Here is a 15,824-nt window from a genome sequence, read left to right as displayed (position 1 = left end):
GTCCCGCAGGATACTGTGCACCCTCCTCAGACAGCGAGTGGGGAAGATATTACTGATCTCTGGCAGACTTGTTCCAATAATTCTGCCAGCTTCTTTCACCACCCGCTGGAGTGCTTGCTGATCGGCCTTGGTGCAGCTGGGGAACCACACTAGAAATCCATACGTCAGAACGCTGCTGATGGCACAGTTGTAGAAGTTCAACATCAGAGATCTGGGAATGTGTGCGCTCCGCAGTCTCCTCAGGTAGTAGAGGCGCTGTTGGGCCTTCCGTGCAACTGAGGTGATATGGTTGCCCCAGGACAGGTCCTCGGTCACAGTTACCCCCAAGAATTTAAAACTGCTCACCCTCTCCACCGCCTTTCTTAAATTACATGATGGTGTGGTTTTTATTTTGTGCTTTTAGTGCAGAGAGAGTCTCTGTGGAGGTTGGATGTTCTCCCCGTGTTTGTGTGGGTCCTCTCAGGGGACTCTGGCTTCCTCCCACAGTTCACACACATTCAGGTAGTGGGGTTAGGTTAACTGGTGAATAAGTGTGAGCGTGAACGGTCGTCTGTCTCCTCACCCTGTGTTAGCTGGGATCCACTCCAGCTCGTACATGCCCGTCAGGCACCGTCCTCATACCTGTTCTGGTAAATCCAGTCCTGGAAGACACAGCTCACCTGGAATCTGTGTTCATGTTATAAAATGTTACATTTCATTAGAAGTTGGTTGTATTCCAGTTTTATGTTGCAGTTTTCACTTTTGAAAGGGAAGGTTAGTCCAGCTCAGTCAGATGCTGAATGCTCTCTTTCAGTACGTTGTTGTATTAAACGATGACTCAGCAGACGACACATTGTAGCCATGTTAAAAATCATGCAACAGACCCTTGGTCACGATGTCGTTGTGGGGATGTCTAAAGGCTGGCTTCCTTCTAATAACTGTAACAAGTGTTTATGGCGCTCCTTGTGATGCTGGGTCAAAGTTCAGCCTCTGAAGACCTCGACGTGTTTGAAGTTATCCACAGGCTGCGAGGTCCACTTCAAAGGTGTTCTATGTTAGATGTTGGTCAGGTTAATCAAAATGGAAACTGTTGAGTTTACACATTAACCAACATGGTCCAGCACTAAACATCGTAAAGCCTTTAGTTTTTGGAGAGAGGATGCTGCCATCAAATTCAAAATGGGCTAATATTTTTCTTTAAATGTTTCATTTTCTCACTTTGTTTAAAATACTGGTTTATAGGATTTGCAAATGATTGAATTCTGTTCTTAATCATATTTAACACAGCGGATCAAACGTGGGGAAGTGGGTGTTATATTCAGATTGTGGGATACATTTAGGAAATGTAAAACTTTTGATGTTAATGTTGTTTATTTGCAGGGTTTAAAAATAAATGTGTTTATTGTTTGAAACTCATACTTGGCCTTCTACTCTTCATGGCTGCTTAACGAAGCTAACAGGGTGGACAGTCTGAGGAGCTGGGAAAGAAAAGCGTCTGAACTGCTTTAAATTTCTTGAAGACGTTTTATCCAAGAAGTTTCTTCAGTTCTGAGAGAACGGCGCGGCGGTGGGTGTGGATAATTTTGCCGAAAGAAAACGGCGGAAGAGGGGCGGCTGAAGAGTAAACTTTCAGAAGTAAGTACTGAATATTATGTCACTTATTTATGTGCAAATGTTTAATAATGAAAAACATTAAAACATTCCTGTTGGCCACATGTTGGCAAAGTTATGTGACATTAGTGATGTTTGTACTTTCAGCGTTTACTTGGTTTTAAAGCCTTTACTTTAAAATATACGCTGTTCAATAGTCGACCTTAATCCTACAGAGAATGTGATGATTTTGTGGATAATTAAAGTCAGTCATTTATCCACAAACACAACAAGCTGAAAGTCAGTGATGCTGCTCGGTTTGCAGTCCTGAATATCACGGCACAAGCAGGATTCACTGCACTGTTAATGTTATATTGCTGCCTCTGTTCGGTGGTGTCGAGCCAAACGGACTTTAACGTGTGTTTGAACGAGCTGACGGTTCACTCGTTAAGCTGAAAGAAAGATGCTTTAATCACAGCAGTCACACATGTGTCCACTGCACCATCTGGAACTCTTCTTGTTTAGCACTCGTAATAACACAAACACTAAATCCTCCTTCTCTGGTGCTGTTGTGTAGCAGTGTGTACACCTGAGACTGTCACCTGTCTGTCTGTCCTGCACAGGGCTGAACTGGGACAAAAAATCGGCCCGGGCATTTTGACTAGAGACCGGCCCACCAAAAATGTGACGTCATTCAGGGGTAAAAACCGCAAAGGATTCTGGGAACTTGTGGCAAGAGGTACTAGCGCATGCAGGCTTTCAATTGAACTCAGCTACAGAGCGATAAAAAGAAACACAAAAAATAGCCGGTGTTGTGCCAAAAAGTGATTGTCTGCCAAAAAGTGATTGCTCGTATTTAAATTGCTATAAGTAACTTGTTGGGCTATAATATGTGAAACATATGTCAAATGCATCCCTCATGGATGACATAAAGTCATCTCTCCATCTCCATCTCCTGCTCTTTTATTTCTCTCTCTTGCTCCATCTCTCTCTGCTGCTCTTCTGTCTCCTCTGTCACAGACTTCTCCACTTTTGATGATAAATCAGCCTGGTGCAACATGTAAGGATTGGCACAATTTGTTAAGATTTTGAGGAGTTTGAGAAACTAACCTTAAGCATAAAATAAAATTTACTATCAGTAACTTCATAGCACCCGCCCAGCAGTATATAAACTCCATCATGCTAGCTAGTACCAGTTATTCTAAGCGACTGTAAAAAGTCAGCACAACGAAAACAAACTACAACTAAACTTGGTTTATATCTGACACAGATAGACAGCAGGTCATAACTTCTTACCTGAAGTTCAGTTCCTCTGCCACTATGACCGGTGGCCGCCTCGGGTCTCTCCTCCTCTTGCCTCCCCTTTCCCTTATCCACCTGCTGGCCTCCACCACTTGCTGATGTTGCTAAATCTGTGGAAGCTATGCCACAGCTACCGCCAAACAATTCAGTTATTTTTACACATTTGGCAGCGTCTGCCTGAAGGGCTTGTTTCTTTTTGGCCCTAATTTTTTCTGCACCTTCTTTCCTTTTTTTGTTCTCCATTTTCTTTAGTTCATCTATAAGATTGCTAAACAAGGGGGAGGGTGCATCCGCCCTCCTCGGCTGTAATTGGTCCAGCCCAGAGTCGATCATGACCAATTGGCCAATCCAACACCTTTCATTATTTATACCCTTCCAAAAAAAAAAAAAAATCGATCGGCCCATAAAAGCAAAAAATCGCCAGCGGCCCACCGGGCAAATGCCGGTATGCCCGATGGCGAGTCCAGCTATGGTCCTGCACTCTCTCTCTGTTTCTTTCTCTCTGATTGTGGAATAAAAGTATGAACATGTGTTTATAAGTCACACTTGTGTTTGAATCCTGCACCTTATCACACATTTGATTTCCATGTGTGACGACTGCAAGTGTCCAGAGTGAGGACAGACTGAGGGACCCACTGCTGCACATCATCTGTGAGGCTTTGCAGCCCTGATGATCCACCAGGACAAACTCAGCAGTGTGTGAGGAAGAGGAGGAGGAAGAGCCAGCAGCAGCTGACAGATGGAGAGAATAGACAGACTGTTCCCTGTTTGTGAAGGACTGCTAGGAAAGTTTAACATAACTGTCTGTCCTGAATCAGTCTTATTAGGTAATGTTCAAATAATGTTATCCTCCCAGTGTTTCCAGTGTGGGAGAAAGTACTCAGGGCCTTCAAGTTACACACTATGAAAGGCAGCAACAAGTTTAATGTTCAGAAACCTAAAGTCTGTATCAGCAGCAGAATGGAGCTAAAAATAAATGTTTGTTTCAGTTCTATGAAGCTTTGAGTATTTTGGATCAGTAGCTGCTGTGTTTGTTGTATCATATTGCTGTGATTGTTTATATGCTTTATATATTCTGAGCTAAGTTGATCTATAGTGTTACATCATTTTCTATAAGGATGTTATGTGTTTGTAGACTTTCTGCCCAGTTTGACCCATTTAGCAGAAGTCAGCCTGTTTAAGGCTCTGATGTCTATTCTGTATGACTTAAAGCAGTTATGACATGGTCTGATTTTCTCACCCAATAAAGGAATATTTCATTTATCAGTCTACTCTTCATTCTATCAGACACAGTTATCACAGCTCGTACATTTGCTTTTTACACATATATGTAAGCACTGAGCCACATTTAGTAATGCCAACATATTAAAATAACAATATTTCTCTCTTATATATGATACATCTATATACACACTGTCACAGATACTTGAGTGTCTTTGAGTGAAGATTTAAGGTGATAGGAAATATAAATAACTGCAGCTTGAATCTTTGACACAGAGTTCATGCTTCAGAGTTCAGATGTTCAGAGTTCATGGACCGTTGAGGCTGCGAACTTTAAGGCTGCAGACCCTGAATTGGGATACAGCCATCGACTGTGGAAACCTTGCAAGTGGATCGTAAAGGTTGTTACAGAGTCTTTCATGTCTAAATTTGCCGTTAATAATTATATAATTGTAGGAATCATCTAGTTTGCTTACACTGATTACGTTGGCACTTTGTTAGCGCTACAACAACGGTCAGACCCCCGAGGCATCTAAACTTTAGTAAGAATGTGCACTTTTGACACCTCTGGTTAGCATTTAGTGGTCAGTTTCAAACGTATTTGATTTTTGCTTGTTATGAACTAATTCACTTCACTACTTTTCACGATCTGTAACATCAATGCACATTGTTCCATTTACTGCATATTGCACTTTATTCATGTCTCTCATTCCACCTGCAAAAACATTGTAAAGGTCGTCACAGAGAGTTTTATATATGTATAAATACTAATATTCTCTATTTATTCTGTTTTATTGCCAAGATGTTAGTTAGCCTTTGTTCAATTGTCTTTTATATGTCAATAGATACGTATGTCACAAATAAAAGTTTCTTGTAAATTATGTTTTTGTAAAGAATTTTCTCCCAAATCTCTTACATGCTAACTGTAACGTGTTATTTCTGCTAAAACCTGAACTTAAATGTGTATATGGTGTTTATCTGTTTTTCTCTCTGTTTTAGATGCAAATATCAAATTGGAGTTCTGCCTCCAGGCCAGAATTGCAGGAATGCACCACGTGTTGGCTGTTTCACTGCCCTCTGTGCCCCACTCTCAGCCCTGCTGTCAGGGCAAAGATTGAGCAGCATATAAATGGACACATTCAAAGTGCTTTGCCTTTCAAAGGTATGTTGGTATTAAATATACCTCATAGTTAAAGTCATAAATATGCACTTCTTTTCAGCACCTCTGCAGGTCTTTGTTGACTTAAAAGTTATTTTTCACATTGTACAGTTCAGTTCATTCATCAGCGAGAGAAAAAAGTGTTTTCATTAAATATTTTTCCTGTTCACCACATTTCCTGACAGCTCTTGTGATCCACACCATTTTGCTTTCATTATTGAGGACGGCTTGGATATTTTTGTTAATATGTACAATCTGATTGTTAGATAAACTGACTGCATTCTATACAACTACATTTAAATTACATGTTTTTTCTTTTTTTCTCTCTTACAGACAAAATGATGTGCCGGTGCACTTTCACTGCCCTTCTGTAACATGACAGTCATACAGCGTGGGGATATGGCAAGGCAATTATTGTCATGTCAGCATTCAGGACTGCTCCCCACTGAACTCTCCGTGGAGCCTCGTCTCCCTCTCCATGTCTCGTCTCCAGCATCTAAACCATTTCCTGAATCTTGGGTAGAACATTCATGTGCTCCACCCTCTGTGCTAAATGAAACTGGGGCTTGTGGAAAGTCCATGAAAATGAAACGTCCTCACTGTGGTCTTAGTCTTCTTACAAAAAAACTTCAAGGCTCACATGATGAGGAGGCATTCAAACAGGTCAATAGATGTTTGCCTGGCCTGTCATCCACAGTGTTTTTGTGTAGAGGGACTTCTTCCTCTTTGTTTTTCAGTTTGCAGAGGACATGGAGCTCTTTTTAAAAGCATGTGCTGACGAGCAGAGACTACAGGTCAAAGCGATGTTTGACATTTAATGGACAGATGAAGGCACTGGCTGTTTGTTTGTGTTTTTTATCTGTTGTTTGTTTTTCAGTGTACAGAATTCCAGTTAAACTTATTATAAAATGCTGTTCACTTGTTTCCATACTTATAGTAAAAAATGTAAGTGTAAATGCAACAGCATTGTTTATACTTGTAACTTCAGAGTAAAAAGCTTATTGTTGATATTAACATTAATGTATTATCCTGTAATCAATAATATTTTTATGCATTTAAAGTGTAAAAAACAGAATGTAGATAAAATTTTGGTTTTGATGAAAAGGAGTGGAGCTTGTGAGCCACAATGTAAGCAGTGTTGCTTTGCTGACATGCACTCGATGCTGGCAGTACAAGCATTGTAGTGGTTCTTATGTTTTTGTAAACTGTATAATATATTGAGCCATTCAACAGTACACAAATGTTTGTAGGCTCCTTTTTGTATGCAACCTGCATGTCTTTCTGAATTAATTGTTTGTTTATATCATGTTTTTCAGGACAAAGAAGAAGTTAAAGTCAAGTGGAAGCCCTGCTCAACATGGTATGTAGTAACAACTTTGTTGGACGGGAACAGACATTCATACTGTTGATAAATAGTTATCACCTCAATTTGAATTCATGTATTTGGACTAAAGTAAATTGGGAGCTGTTAGCTGTCAAGCTGCTCCTCTGTGAGGAGCTTGATAGCTGTCCACCTCCAACGTCCATTATGAGTTTTGGAGGTGGACATGGTCAAGACTTTTAAGAGTTGGCATAAGACTTCACTTCTTTATAGAGCTTATAGTTGGGGCTGGTTCAGGTCAGCCCTTAGTTATGCTGTCATAGCACCAAACTGCCGTGGGTTAGTGTCTACTCGTGTCATTGTATATATCCAGGAATATGTGCCTGAGGATAGTTGTCATGAAATCAATATTAAATCAAAGGATTCCTTAATGACCACAGCTGGCATGAGTTCTCCAAAGCTGCCTGCTGTCTCAGGATCTGTCTCCAAAAAGAACCAGGGAGCGCTAACATGTTATGTTCTAGACTGATGAAGAAAATGCACATTAAACATAGTATAAACTCACTATGTTAAGTAATGTGAAGAGGATGCCTTTAGCTCCTATTGGGTTGGTTCCTTGATCAGTGCAATACAGAATCATTCATCTGGTTTGATGTAATGTCCTTCAAACATGTCAAAATGAGGCTCTGTAGTCTGTGTGGCCTCCACATGCCTGTATGACCTCACTACAACACCTGGGCATGCTCCTGATGAAGTGGCAGATGGTCTCCTGATGGATCTCCTCCCAGACTCCAGGACTAAAGCATCTGCCAACTCCTGGACAGTCTGTGGTGCAGTTGGTGGATGGAGTGAGACGTGATGTCCCAGATGTCCTCAAATGGATTCAGATCTGGGGAATGGGCGGGCCAGTCCACAGCATCAATGCCTTCGTCTTGCAGGAACTGCTGACACACTCCAGCCACATGAGGTCTAGCGCTGTCTTGCATTAGGAGGAACCCGGGGCCACCCGCACCAGCATTTAGTCTCACAAGGGGTCTGAGGATCTAATTTCAGCACCTAATGGCAGTCAGGCTACCTCTGCCGAGCACACGGGGGGCTGTGCGGTCCCCCAAAGAAATGCCACCCACACCATTAGTCACCCACTGCCCAACCATCATGCTGGTGGATGTTTCAGGCAGCAGAAGGTTCTCCAATATGTCTCCAGACTCTGTCACACGTGCTCAGTGTGAACCTGCTTTCATCTGTGAAGAGCACAGGGCGCCAGTGGCAAAGTTGCCAAGCTTGGTGTTCTCTGGCAAATGCCAAACATCCTGCACGGTGTTGGGCTGTAAGCACAACCCCCACCTGTGGACGTCGAGCCCTCATACCACCCTCATGGAGTCAGTATCTGACCGTTTGAGCAGACGTGCATATTTGTGGCCTGCTGGAGGTCATTTTGCACAGCTCTGGCCTTTCTTTCCTACCCCACAGTACCTTTCCTTATCTTTTGTTTCCTACTCTTTTACTTAGTCTTTGATCACGGTTGTCTTTCTAGATAATTAATGTCATTTGTTCTGGGGCGAGTCACTGGCTCGGGTGCATTCTGGGACTGTCAGTTCACCAGTGTGCTGGCATGCTTCTTAACAAACACACCACTACAGCAAACATCTCAGTTGTACTTGTTGATTTCTTCAACAAAACACTGAACAAAACATGTCCTTGTGAGTGTGCTGCCTGGTGCTTTTACATTTTGTGGTAATTTGAGCAGCCCAGAAAGCATCCCATGAATTCAATTATGTTATTGTATCTGAACATGTACACGAGTCATTAAATTAGATGGGAAAGAATGATTCAGGGTAAACAACTGCACCAAGGGAATTACATTTTTCTTCTCAACATGTAAAATGTCTGTTGATAAGCAATTTCTAAAACAGACATTATGAAAATCACATTAAACAGATGTGTTTAACTTTTTATTCTAGCAAACATAACATCAATGATGACACAATCAGTCTTCATCAGAAGTGCTCAAATCACTCTCATCGTCTGAAACGTCCTCCTCCTCCTCCGAGTCCATTTCCAGGAGTGGTTGGTGGCTGAGGATTCTCTTGTACACGTCCTTTACTTTGAGTGTTTCAGCTTTCAGTTCACTTTGTTTTTAAACCAGGCTATGGAGTCCTTTCTGTGCATCCTCCGACATGCCAACAAGGGAGGCTGTAAAAACAACAAAACTATTAAATATAAGTAAAACAAACAAACAGACAAAAAAAACTCACCTCATAAACACAAGGAGTTAGGATCATGTAATTAAACTTTTTTTAAGGGAGAAGGCAGTGTTAGCTAGCAACCCAAATATAGGTAAAAGATCCAGTAAGACTTTAGCATCTGCTATTATTTTCAATCAATTCATCACCAAATGTATAAATAAATAAAAGATGTGCTTACAGTCTGAGGAGATTGTCCCCAACACCACAGATCGCATTTGCAACACTGTCCAGTGATGCTGCATCTCCCTGCAAAGGATCATCTCCTCCTCTCTCAGGCGCCTCACAGCCATCACCTTCTCAAAGACCTTTCTCTTTGTCCGGAGGTCAGCAGCAGCTGCAGTTTAACAACATCAGATGGGAAAACATAGCAGCATATTATGATTCAAGAACAAAACATTCAACTACTGCTCAGATACTGGGAGTTTGTTTAAAAAGGATATTTAGAAATCAAGAGCTTACGTTCACTTGTGCTCTGCCAGGGCCAAACGTCGCTCTGCATGAGGGCATCACTGGATACGATTTGCTTTGTTGCTTGTTTCCTTGTTGTAGTCGTCAACAGCAGCCGCCAAGCGTTTCTTCTCATCTAAGATGACCTTGTGAATTCTGTGTCGCCTCTTGTTGCTATCTGTAAATAATCATAAAAAGGAACACCTTCACATAATGCATATATTTACATTTTAATCTACACTCATCAATTCGTTTGCTAGAACAAATCACATCCAGCTTAAACAAACCTGGATCTGATTTTATTCTGTTTACAAAGTAGCTGTACAAGCTGTACAAACTGAGCATCAAACGGTCCGTTTCAAAGAAACTGTGACACCATTTTGTCTGTAAAGACTTTGTGTTCGCACTCTGATGATGACGACAAGCTCCTCTACTCGTGCCTGCAACGCTCCAAGGCTGCCATCAGTTTGATCCGTTTCTAAGTGAGAGGAATATTAATCAGAACACAGGATGAGTAACAGTCACCAAACTACAGTGGACTCTGTAATCACTGACTTGATGATATTCATTATAAGACATCTGGAGCCTTCATGTGCTGCATTATCATGAGATAACAAGTATGTTGGTGTTCAGCTTTATAAAACCAACTAGTACGACATCACTTCAACCCAGGTCCAATCCAATTTGATCAAACGCAACAACTCTGCCATCAATTCTGCTTTTACAAGCTTATTTTTCATTGTTTGTTGACACTGTCAGAAAGATCTTAACTCTAAGTTCTTTAATGAGGCCATGGTGGGTCCTGTTGTTATACACGAGTGCATTATATTGAGACTCACCTTCAGCCCACTGCTGCAGTGTGTCGTCATCCACACCCAGCTCATTTCTGCTCGCATTCAGGCTCCACTTGTTCTCTAAAGATCCTTATGATCTAAGAATACATTAATAAATGTCATTCATATGGACATTTTTAGAGTACTGGTGTTTCCCCCCCATTACCACACACATTAAAATGGGTGTTGAAAAAATGACCTTTAGATATCTCTGGCTCAAAGTGCGGCCCAGTTGTTCCACTTTCCTTTTGTTCCAGCCCAAAGCCAGGAGGCTCAGCATGTCTGTTCGCCCTGCATTTCAGTTAGTATACAAATAAGAATGAATGAGCAGGAGACTGAGTGGAATCTCACACACAGACACACACCTGCTTTAGACATGTACTTCGTTGTGATGGCCGCCCTAGACAGGAAACTGTTTACTTGTTCCACCTCTTCTCCAACTGTAGAACCGTCCCCATCCTGAAACGCACCTCCCCATTTGATCTATAGAAAGGAGGTCACAATACATGACTGCTGAATTCATTCAACCTTATAACAAAATGTCTTAAACGTATCCAAGACTACAAGCTGCAGTATACCTCGCACATCCAAGTGTGAGCTACTCAAAATGAAGTACACATTAAGATAAAGTCAAGTAAATAGTATTACGACAACACCAAGAGAAAAACAAAATAAATATCCACCCATCCAAATATGTATCCACACACACACACGTATGAGTATATGGTTATGGCGTTAACGTCATTTTAACAAGATTAACGCTGACAGCACTGATATATATGTGTATCTTACATCATTTGTGTGTCTCTGGATGTATTTCACAAACTCAGCAACTTCCTCATCTTTCTCAATGAAGACACCTTCAAAGTTCCCCTGCTCTGAAGTGCTGAACGAACACGGTGACAGTTGTTTGAAAAGAAACATCAAAATACAATTTTTGTACAAATCCATATTTGATTTATGTACACAATGCATAACGTACCTTGCATTTGATTGAAAGCGATAAAGCTTGCAGTTTCCATCAACTGAGACGGCGAGCATGTCTGGAGTGCAGGCAGGGCAGCTAAAGCATGGCTCCTTGCACATCCTGTCCACCTCAAACTTTACAGCACTCCACTCCAAGAAACTTTTGCTGAAGGCATCAGCTGATATTCGGCCAGTCTTTTAAGTAGAGGACAAACAACAGAATATTCACGGACAGTCATCATAAACATTGATTTGCACAATTTCCTTAAACTTGACAAATTTAGAAACTCACCCTTCCAAAATGGGCTGTTCGTTCATCCAGCACTTTGACAAAGGCCTTAAGTGACATCCCTGCTGCAGCTTCTTAATGTCATAGAAAGACTGAAAGACATCCATTGAAAACAGGGTGCAGAAATTTAAGGTGCCAGGCCAATATCCACCACCCTGGAAGTCCTTAACTGAGGGGGACCACATTAGGCCACAGCTGGTGCAGCTCACCACTGGCAGTGCAAGGTTATAACGGCCTTTAGGAAGGATAAGGAGAAATCCAGTCATGGCTCAACAAAGACATTCATTTTTTCCCATGTTGTTTTCAAAGCGGTCTGGTAAATCCAAATGACCTTTGACAGGTGCCCACATATACTGCGGGCCGAGGGTAATTCAAAACAATGTAGCAATGTACAATTTGCAATAAAACCTGCAAACACATCTATTGTGTATGTACTGTGTGACAAAAGAGCAACTTACCATTTATGGTTACAAGAGCCACAATTGCACCGGGTGAAACCTCAACGTTACCTGCTGGGCAGTCACACACAGTCTGGTCTTTGCACAGGCAACAGCCGAACTAACATTAAAAACACACAATATATATAAAAAGAATTGGAAATTAAATGATACACAATAAATATACAATAACAGCACACACTCATAGTACATAGCAATAAATGCATAAGACTTAAAAACCGTACATATTGGATTGTGAAACTCTGATGAAGGCTGCAAAAACCCTCCTGTTACTGCCTCTCTGCTGTGCAGGACAAAGCGTGTGTGAACTGCAATATCACAGTCAGCACAAAGGAATGGAAGAGGCAGGCAGTCCAGACACCTCACAACTACTTGTTTGCCACACTGACACACACGGTGTGACTGTGGATCCAGAGTAGCTAACATATTGTCTATAAGACAAGGCCTGGCCTCTTTCCACTTTAGCAAGGACACCATGTTTCTGATCGCCCAGTGAGTAGCAGCTGACTCAGACGACGTCTCACAAGTCATGGCTGCGTCCTCTTCTCCATCCTCCAACAACTGAAGGAGCTCCTGACGAAGCACCTCAGTTCCACACACTAACAGAAAAAAAATAAAGAAACTCTTCCACAAAGTGAAAAACACTCTAGGCAGTATGTTTCTTAGGACTGCACAAAAGCCCTGCCTAACTCAACTATAACAACAAATATAAAAGTAAAGGAATCACAATATATACAAGAAGGTAAAGTACCTTTTGTTGGGTTGACACTGGCAACATAACTAGGTTCTTCACGTGGACACTGATGCTGATCTGCAGACACTGGGGGGAAAAAGAGATTGAAGAATATTTACTTACTGAAATTCTTTGGTGAAAACAAGTTGTGAGATAAAATCAATGGTTGTGAGAACACTGACCACGTGGCAACTAGTACTTCGACTGGATGATGGTCTTTGAGGAATAAAATCTCCCTGTCTGTCAAGGGCGGCATCACTTACATTTTGATTAGATACCTTGAGTTTGTAAATGATCAGATTACATAATTGGAATACAATGTATCCAATTCAGGGTTGCAGGAGGATGAAGCCTATCCCAGCTGATACAGGACAAAGACAGGCTGCCAGTTTATTGCAGGGCTAACACGATATGTGTAACAGAAAATCCACTTAAATGTTTGATATTTCTTATAATAATCATAATTATGACTATTATTTAAAGGTTTCTTTAAATAATACATTTTGATTTTTTATAACCTCTAAAATATAAACCTGAGCTGTTTCAGATTCTGACCTCTGACCTCACTGCAGCTCCCTCTTGGAAGTACGTCTGCTTCTTGTCTACCCCCAGTGATGACCGCCTGCCCTTGATATCACGTACTGTACCTGAGGAACAAAAAAGGACAAACACTTGCCTTCATTTAAGAAGTACATTCATACAGAGGTAATCTATGGAAACACACTAGTTCACCCTTTGGGAGAAATCAGTTCCTGTGAAACATTTCTGTAAATGAACATCATGTGGAGAATGAATGAAATGAGTTCTTCAGGTGACTCAGCAGTCCCACACTGACAAATGAAATCTAGTTAAACTATTAAGCATATTTGCTCTTCTGAAATCTGTGTTAAACAACAACAAACATAAATTAGTAACAAAAATACAGCTGAGTAGAGGCTTTACAAACCACCAGCAGCCATAATGCTAAATTTTAATCTTCAAATGTTTCTGAGCCGTCTTCAACCTGCTTTTAACACATTAAAGTCCCACAGTCAATGCAGCCTGACTCAATCCTAGATGTTCAGCACACAGAGACACAGAGGTGCCGTTTAAAGTTTAGTGATAACCTGAGTCACTGATCATTTGCAGTATTACAGAGTCTGGCAGTCTTTGCATGATGTCCACGTCACTGTGAGTTTCTAGCTGACTCTCAGGTGTGACAGGTGTGCCAGCAGGAAAGAGTAATAATAACCTGCATCCTGAGGTTTGTCATGCAGGATTAAAGCAGCCAGGCTTTGTTCACACAGCTAGGATTGTATTTTACACTGACCCTGGGTCAGTATAAGTATCATACAGTTTAAACGAAGCACTGAAACTTGCACATATTTATTACAGATGCACTGAAGCTAATCGAGATATTTGCTGTCAGTCTGTGGCTGCGATTAAACACTTTACTGGAAACTTTATTAACTAGTAACTTCATCAGTCATGACAGAAGCTAATATTTCTGTGCTAACATCGTTTAAACAGTAACAGCTTTCCTCCAATATAAGCTAACGTTTACACCGTAACTTTAAGCTAGCACCATAAAGACGGTAAAACACGTAATAATATCTACAAATGCATCTTAAAGCTGTTATATTAGCACTCGGTGTATTACTAACATAACCACATTAACATTACTGACACTCGCAGACTTTTAATAGTCATTCTATAAATGCTGTCCGTTTAAATGGTCTTACCTGGTGGTCCATATGGTCCATAAGTGAAGCAGAGGGAGCCTGACCATGCGTCACACGTTTGACGAGTTGGGAGTGAGAACGTGTTGGGCTATAAGGAACACACTCACTTCCTGAGCCCTGGGCAATAAGAGACGTTTTGTGTTTTATGATTTATTGATATGTTTGATCCTTTCTGACCTGCGTTAATGAAGCAGTCATTAGAGCACCATGTCCGCTAGAATAGTTCTGTAGTTTGATGCTTGAGTCGTTGCAGACTTGTTGAAACTCCCTCACCCGTCAAAGCAGCGTCTTTGTTATTCGCGTCCAGCAGATGGCAGTGTTTCACTGTCTGACGGCTGTCTGAAGCTTCAGCTGGATTATCCGTTTGCTATGTTTGCCATGTTACAGTGGGGAGGAAAAACTCCTTTTTAACAGGAATATCTAGACATGAGTGATTACTGCAGTGGGGCACTATCTGTGCTATCTATAAGAAATGTTAGCAACAATAAAACTCTGAGGATCAGGGCTCCATTTCACTCCAGTGTTCAGTGGCATTTTAAAAGAGTGAATACCGACGCTGAATGTCTTTGTAAAGCAAAAGCACTTTGTTAGCCTTTACAGAGCAAAGCTATGGATCAATGTGCAGTGAAGAAAAATCGAGGTGGCCAGTCTGTCCTTTCCTAACCAATCACAGAGCTCCTTACATTGTTGCGCTGGAGAATAACTAAATATAATATAAAGATGATATTGAAAATAATCTTTTGTAGAGTCACTACTTAGTGGGCAGAGGACAGTTATCACTTTGCTGGATGCTTTAAAGTCGCATGTTCTGTATTTGCTGTATGCAGATTAGCAGGATATTAACAGATTAACAGCTTTTATTAGACTTCATATGATAATCAACAGTGAAGTGTTTCTCTTTCAGTGTTTATTCTTGCTCATTGAATGATCTCTGTTCAGATAATATGCTGCACTCATCTCATGTTTCTTTAAATACGGCATCACTTGTCCAGCTGTCAAACTCTGAAAGAGTTACAGTTTCACCACTGAGCACTTTGAATGGTTATTCTTTTATTTAAAAGCACTTATTCTAGCTGCATCATCAATACGACAAAAACAGTGACTTCAACAAAAATTTATCTAAAAATATTTAGGGGGAAATGTTCCTACACCCCTCATGTAAATGTTACATCTCCAAAAGGGAGAAATAATCAGAATAAGGCGTAATCATTGTCATGATAATAATGACCATGAAAATGAAACTAGGCCTACCTTGAGTTCAGCACACTCAGTGTTGCATAAAGACATGCGAACATGCCATCATCCATTCTGGAGCCTTTAAAAAGAGCGAGCTGTTTATTCTGGCTGAGTAGCAAACAGAACCAACCATGAAAACCTAAACTGGGAAAACACTCGGAAACCTTGAACACTGGGAATATGGAGACACAGGGGTAGGTGAACAGACACTGACAAAGGACAGAGGAAAACAGAGACAATATATATAAGACAAGAAGTAACACAGACACCCTTTTCGGTGACAAAAATGAGAAAATATCCAGTGAAAGGCAGTTCTCTTGGAA

At 41.1% G+C, this 15,824-nt stretch overlaps 2 protein-coding genes and 1 long non-coding RNA gene across 23 annotated transcripts in view; 2 read left to right on the top strand and 1 right to left on the bottom strand.

The window, feature by feature from the left end:
* LOC309700493 (uncharacterized protein) overlaps window positions 1-15,824 on the top strand; it is a 2,098,293-nt gene that overhangs the window by 1,736,545 nt on the left and 345,924 nt on the right. The window lies entirely within an intron of this gene.
* Window positions 1,963-6,174, top strand: LOC309701532. 2 transcript variants are annotated; one of them, XR_014275032.1, is made up of 5 exons: window positions 1,963-2,308; window positions 3,476-3,698; window positions 4,369-4,493; window positions 5,092-5,254; window positions 5,585-6,174. It is a non-coding gene; the product is annotated as an uncharacterized lncRNA (long non-coding RNA). The 2 variants fall into 2 exon arrangements; XR_014275033.1 differs by lacking the exon at window positions 1,963-2,308 and having other exon boundaries at window positions 3,320-3,698.
* LOC309700906 (uncharacterized protein) lies at window positions 8,679-14,945 on the bottom strand. Of its 20 annotated transcripts, none has more exons than XR_014274802.1 (12): window positions 14,266-14,945; window positions 13,100-13,191; window positions 12,563-12,631; window positions 12,036-12,410; window positions 11,812-11,862; window positions 11,357-11,588; window positions 11,081-11,259; window positions 10,891-10,984; window positions 10,298-10,581; window positions 9,278-10,196; window positions 8,997-9,152; window positions 8,679-8,765 (listed from the first exon to the last, which is right to left on the bottom strand). XR_014274802.1 is itself a non-coding variant. In XM_082524803.1 (12 exons), the coding sequence occupies exons 4-9, from the start codon at window positions 12,340-12,342 to the stop codon at window positions 10,146-10,148; spliced, it is 801 nt and encodes a 266-aa protein (XP_082380929.1). In that variant the 5' UTR covers window positions 12,343-12,410; window positions 12,563-12,631; window positions 13,100-13,191; window positions 14,266-14,945; the 3' UTR covers window positions 8,679-8,765; window positions 8,997-9,152; window positions 9,278-9,443; window positions 9,553-10,145. The 20 variants fall into 20 exon arrangements, 18 of the variants coding, with proteins under 18 accessions (XP_082380929.1, XP_082380931.1, XP_082380930.1 ...); XM_082524803.1 differs by lacking the exons at window positions 11,357-11,588; window positions 11,812-11,862 and having other exon boundaries at window positions 9,278-9,443; window positions 9,553-10,196; window positions 10,298-10,389; ... (1 more) ...; window positions 11,081-11,214; window positions 12,031-12,410; XM_082524805.1 differs by lacking the exons at window positions 11,357-11,588; window positions 11,812-11,862 and having other exon boundaries at window positions 9,278-9,443; window positions 9,673-10,196; window positions 10,298-10,389; ... (1 more) ...; window positions 11,081-11,214; window positions 12,031-12,410.

The sequence above is a fragment of the Aulonocara stuartgranti genome (genome assembly GCF_965226115.1).
Source record: "Aulonocara stuartgranti genome assembly, chromosome: 3".
NCBI classification, from domain to species: domain Eukaryota; kingdom Metazoa; phylum Chordata; class Actinopteri; order Cichliformes; family Cichlidae; genus Aulonocara; species Aulonocara stuartgranti.
Note: the sequence above shows the minus strand (reverse complement) of the source record. Positions and strands in the feature narration are given on the sequence as shown.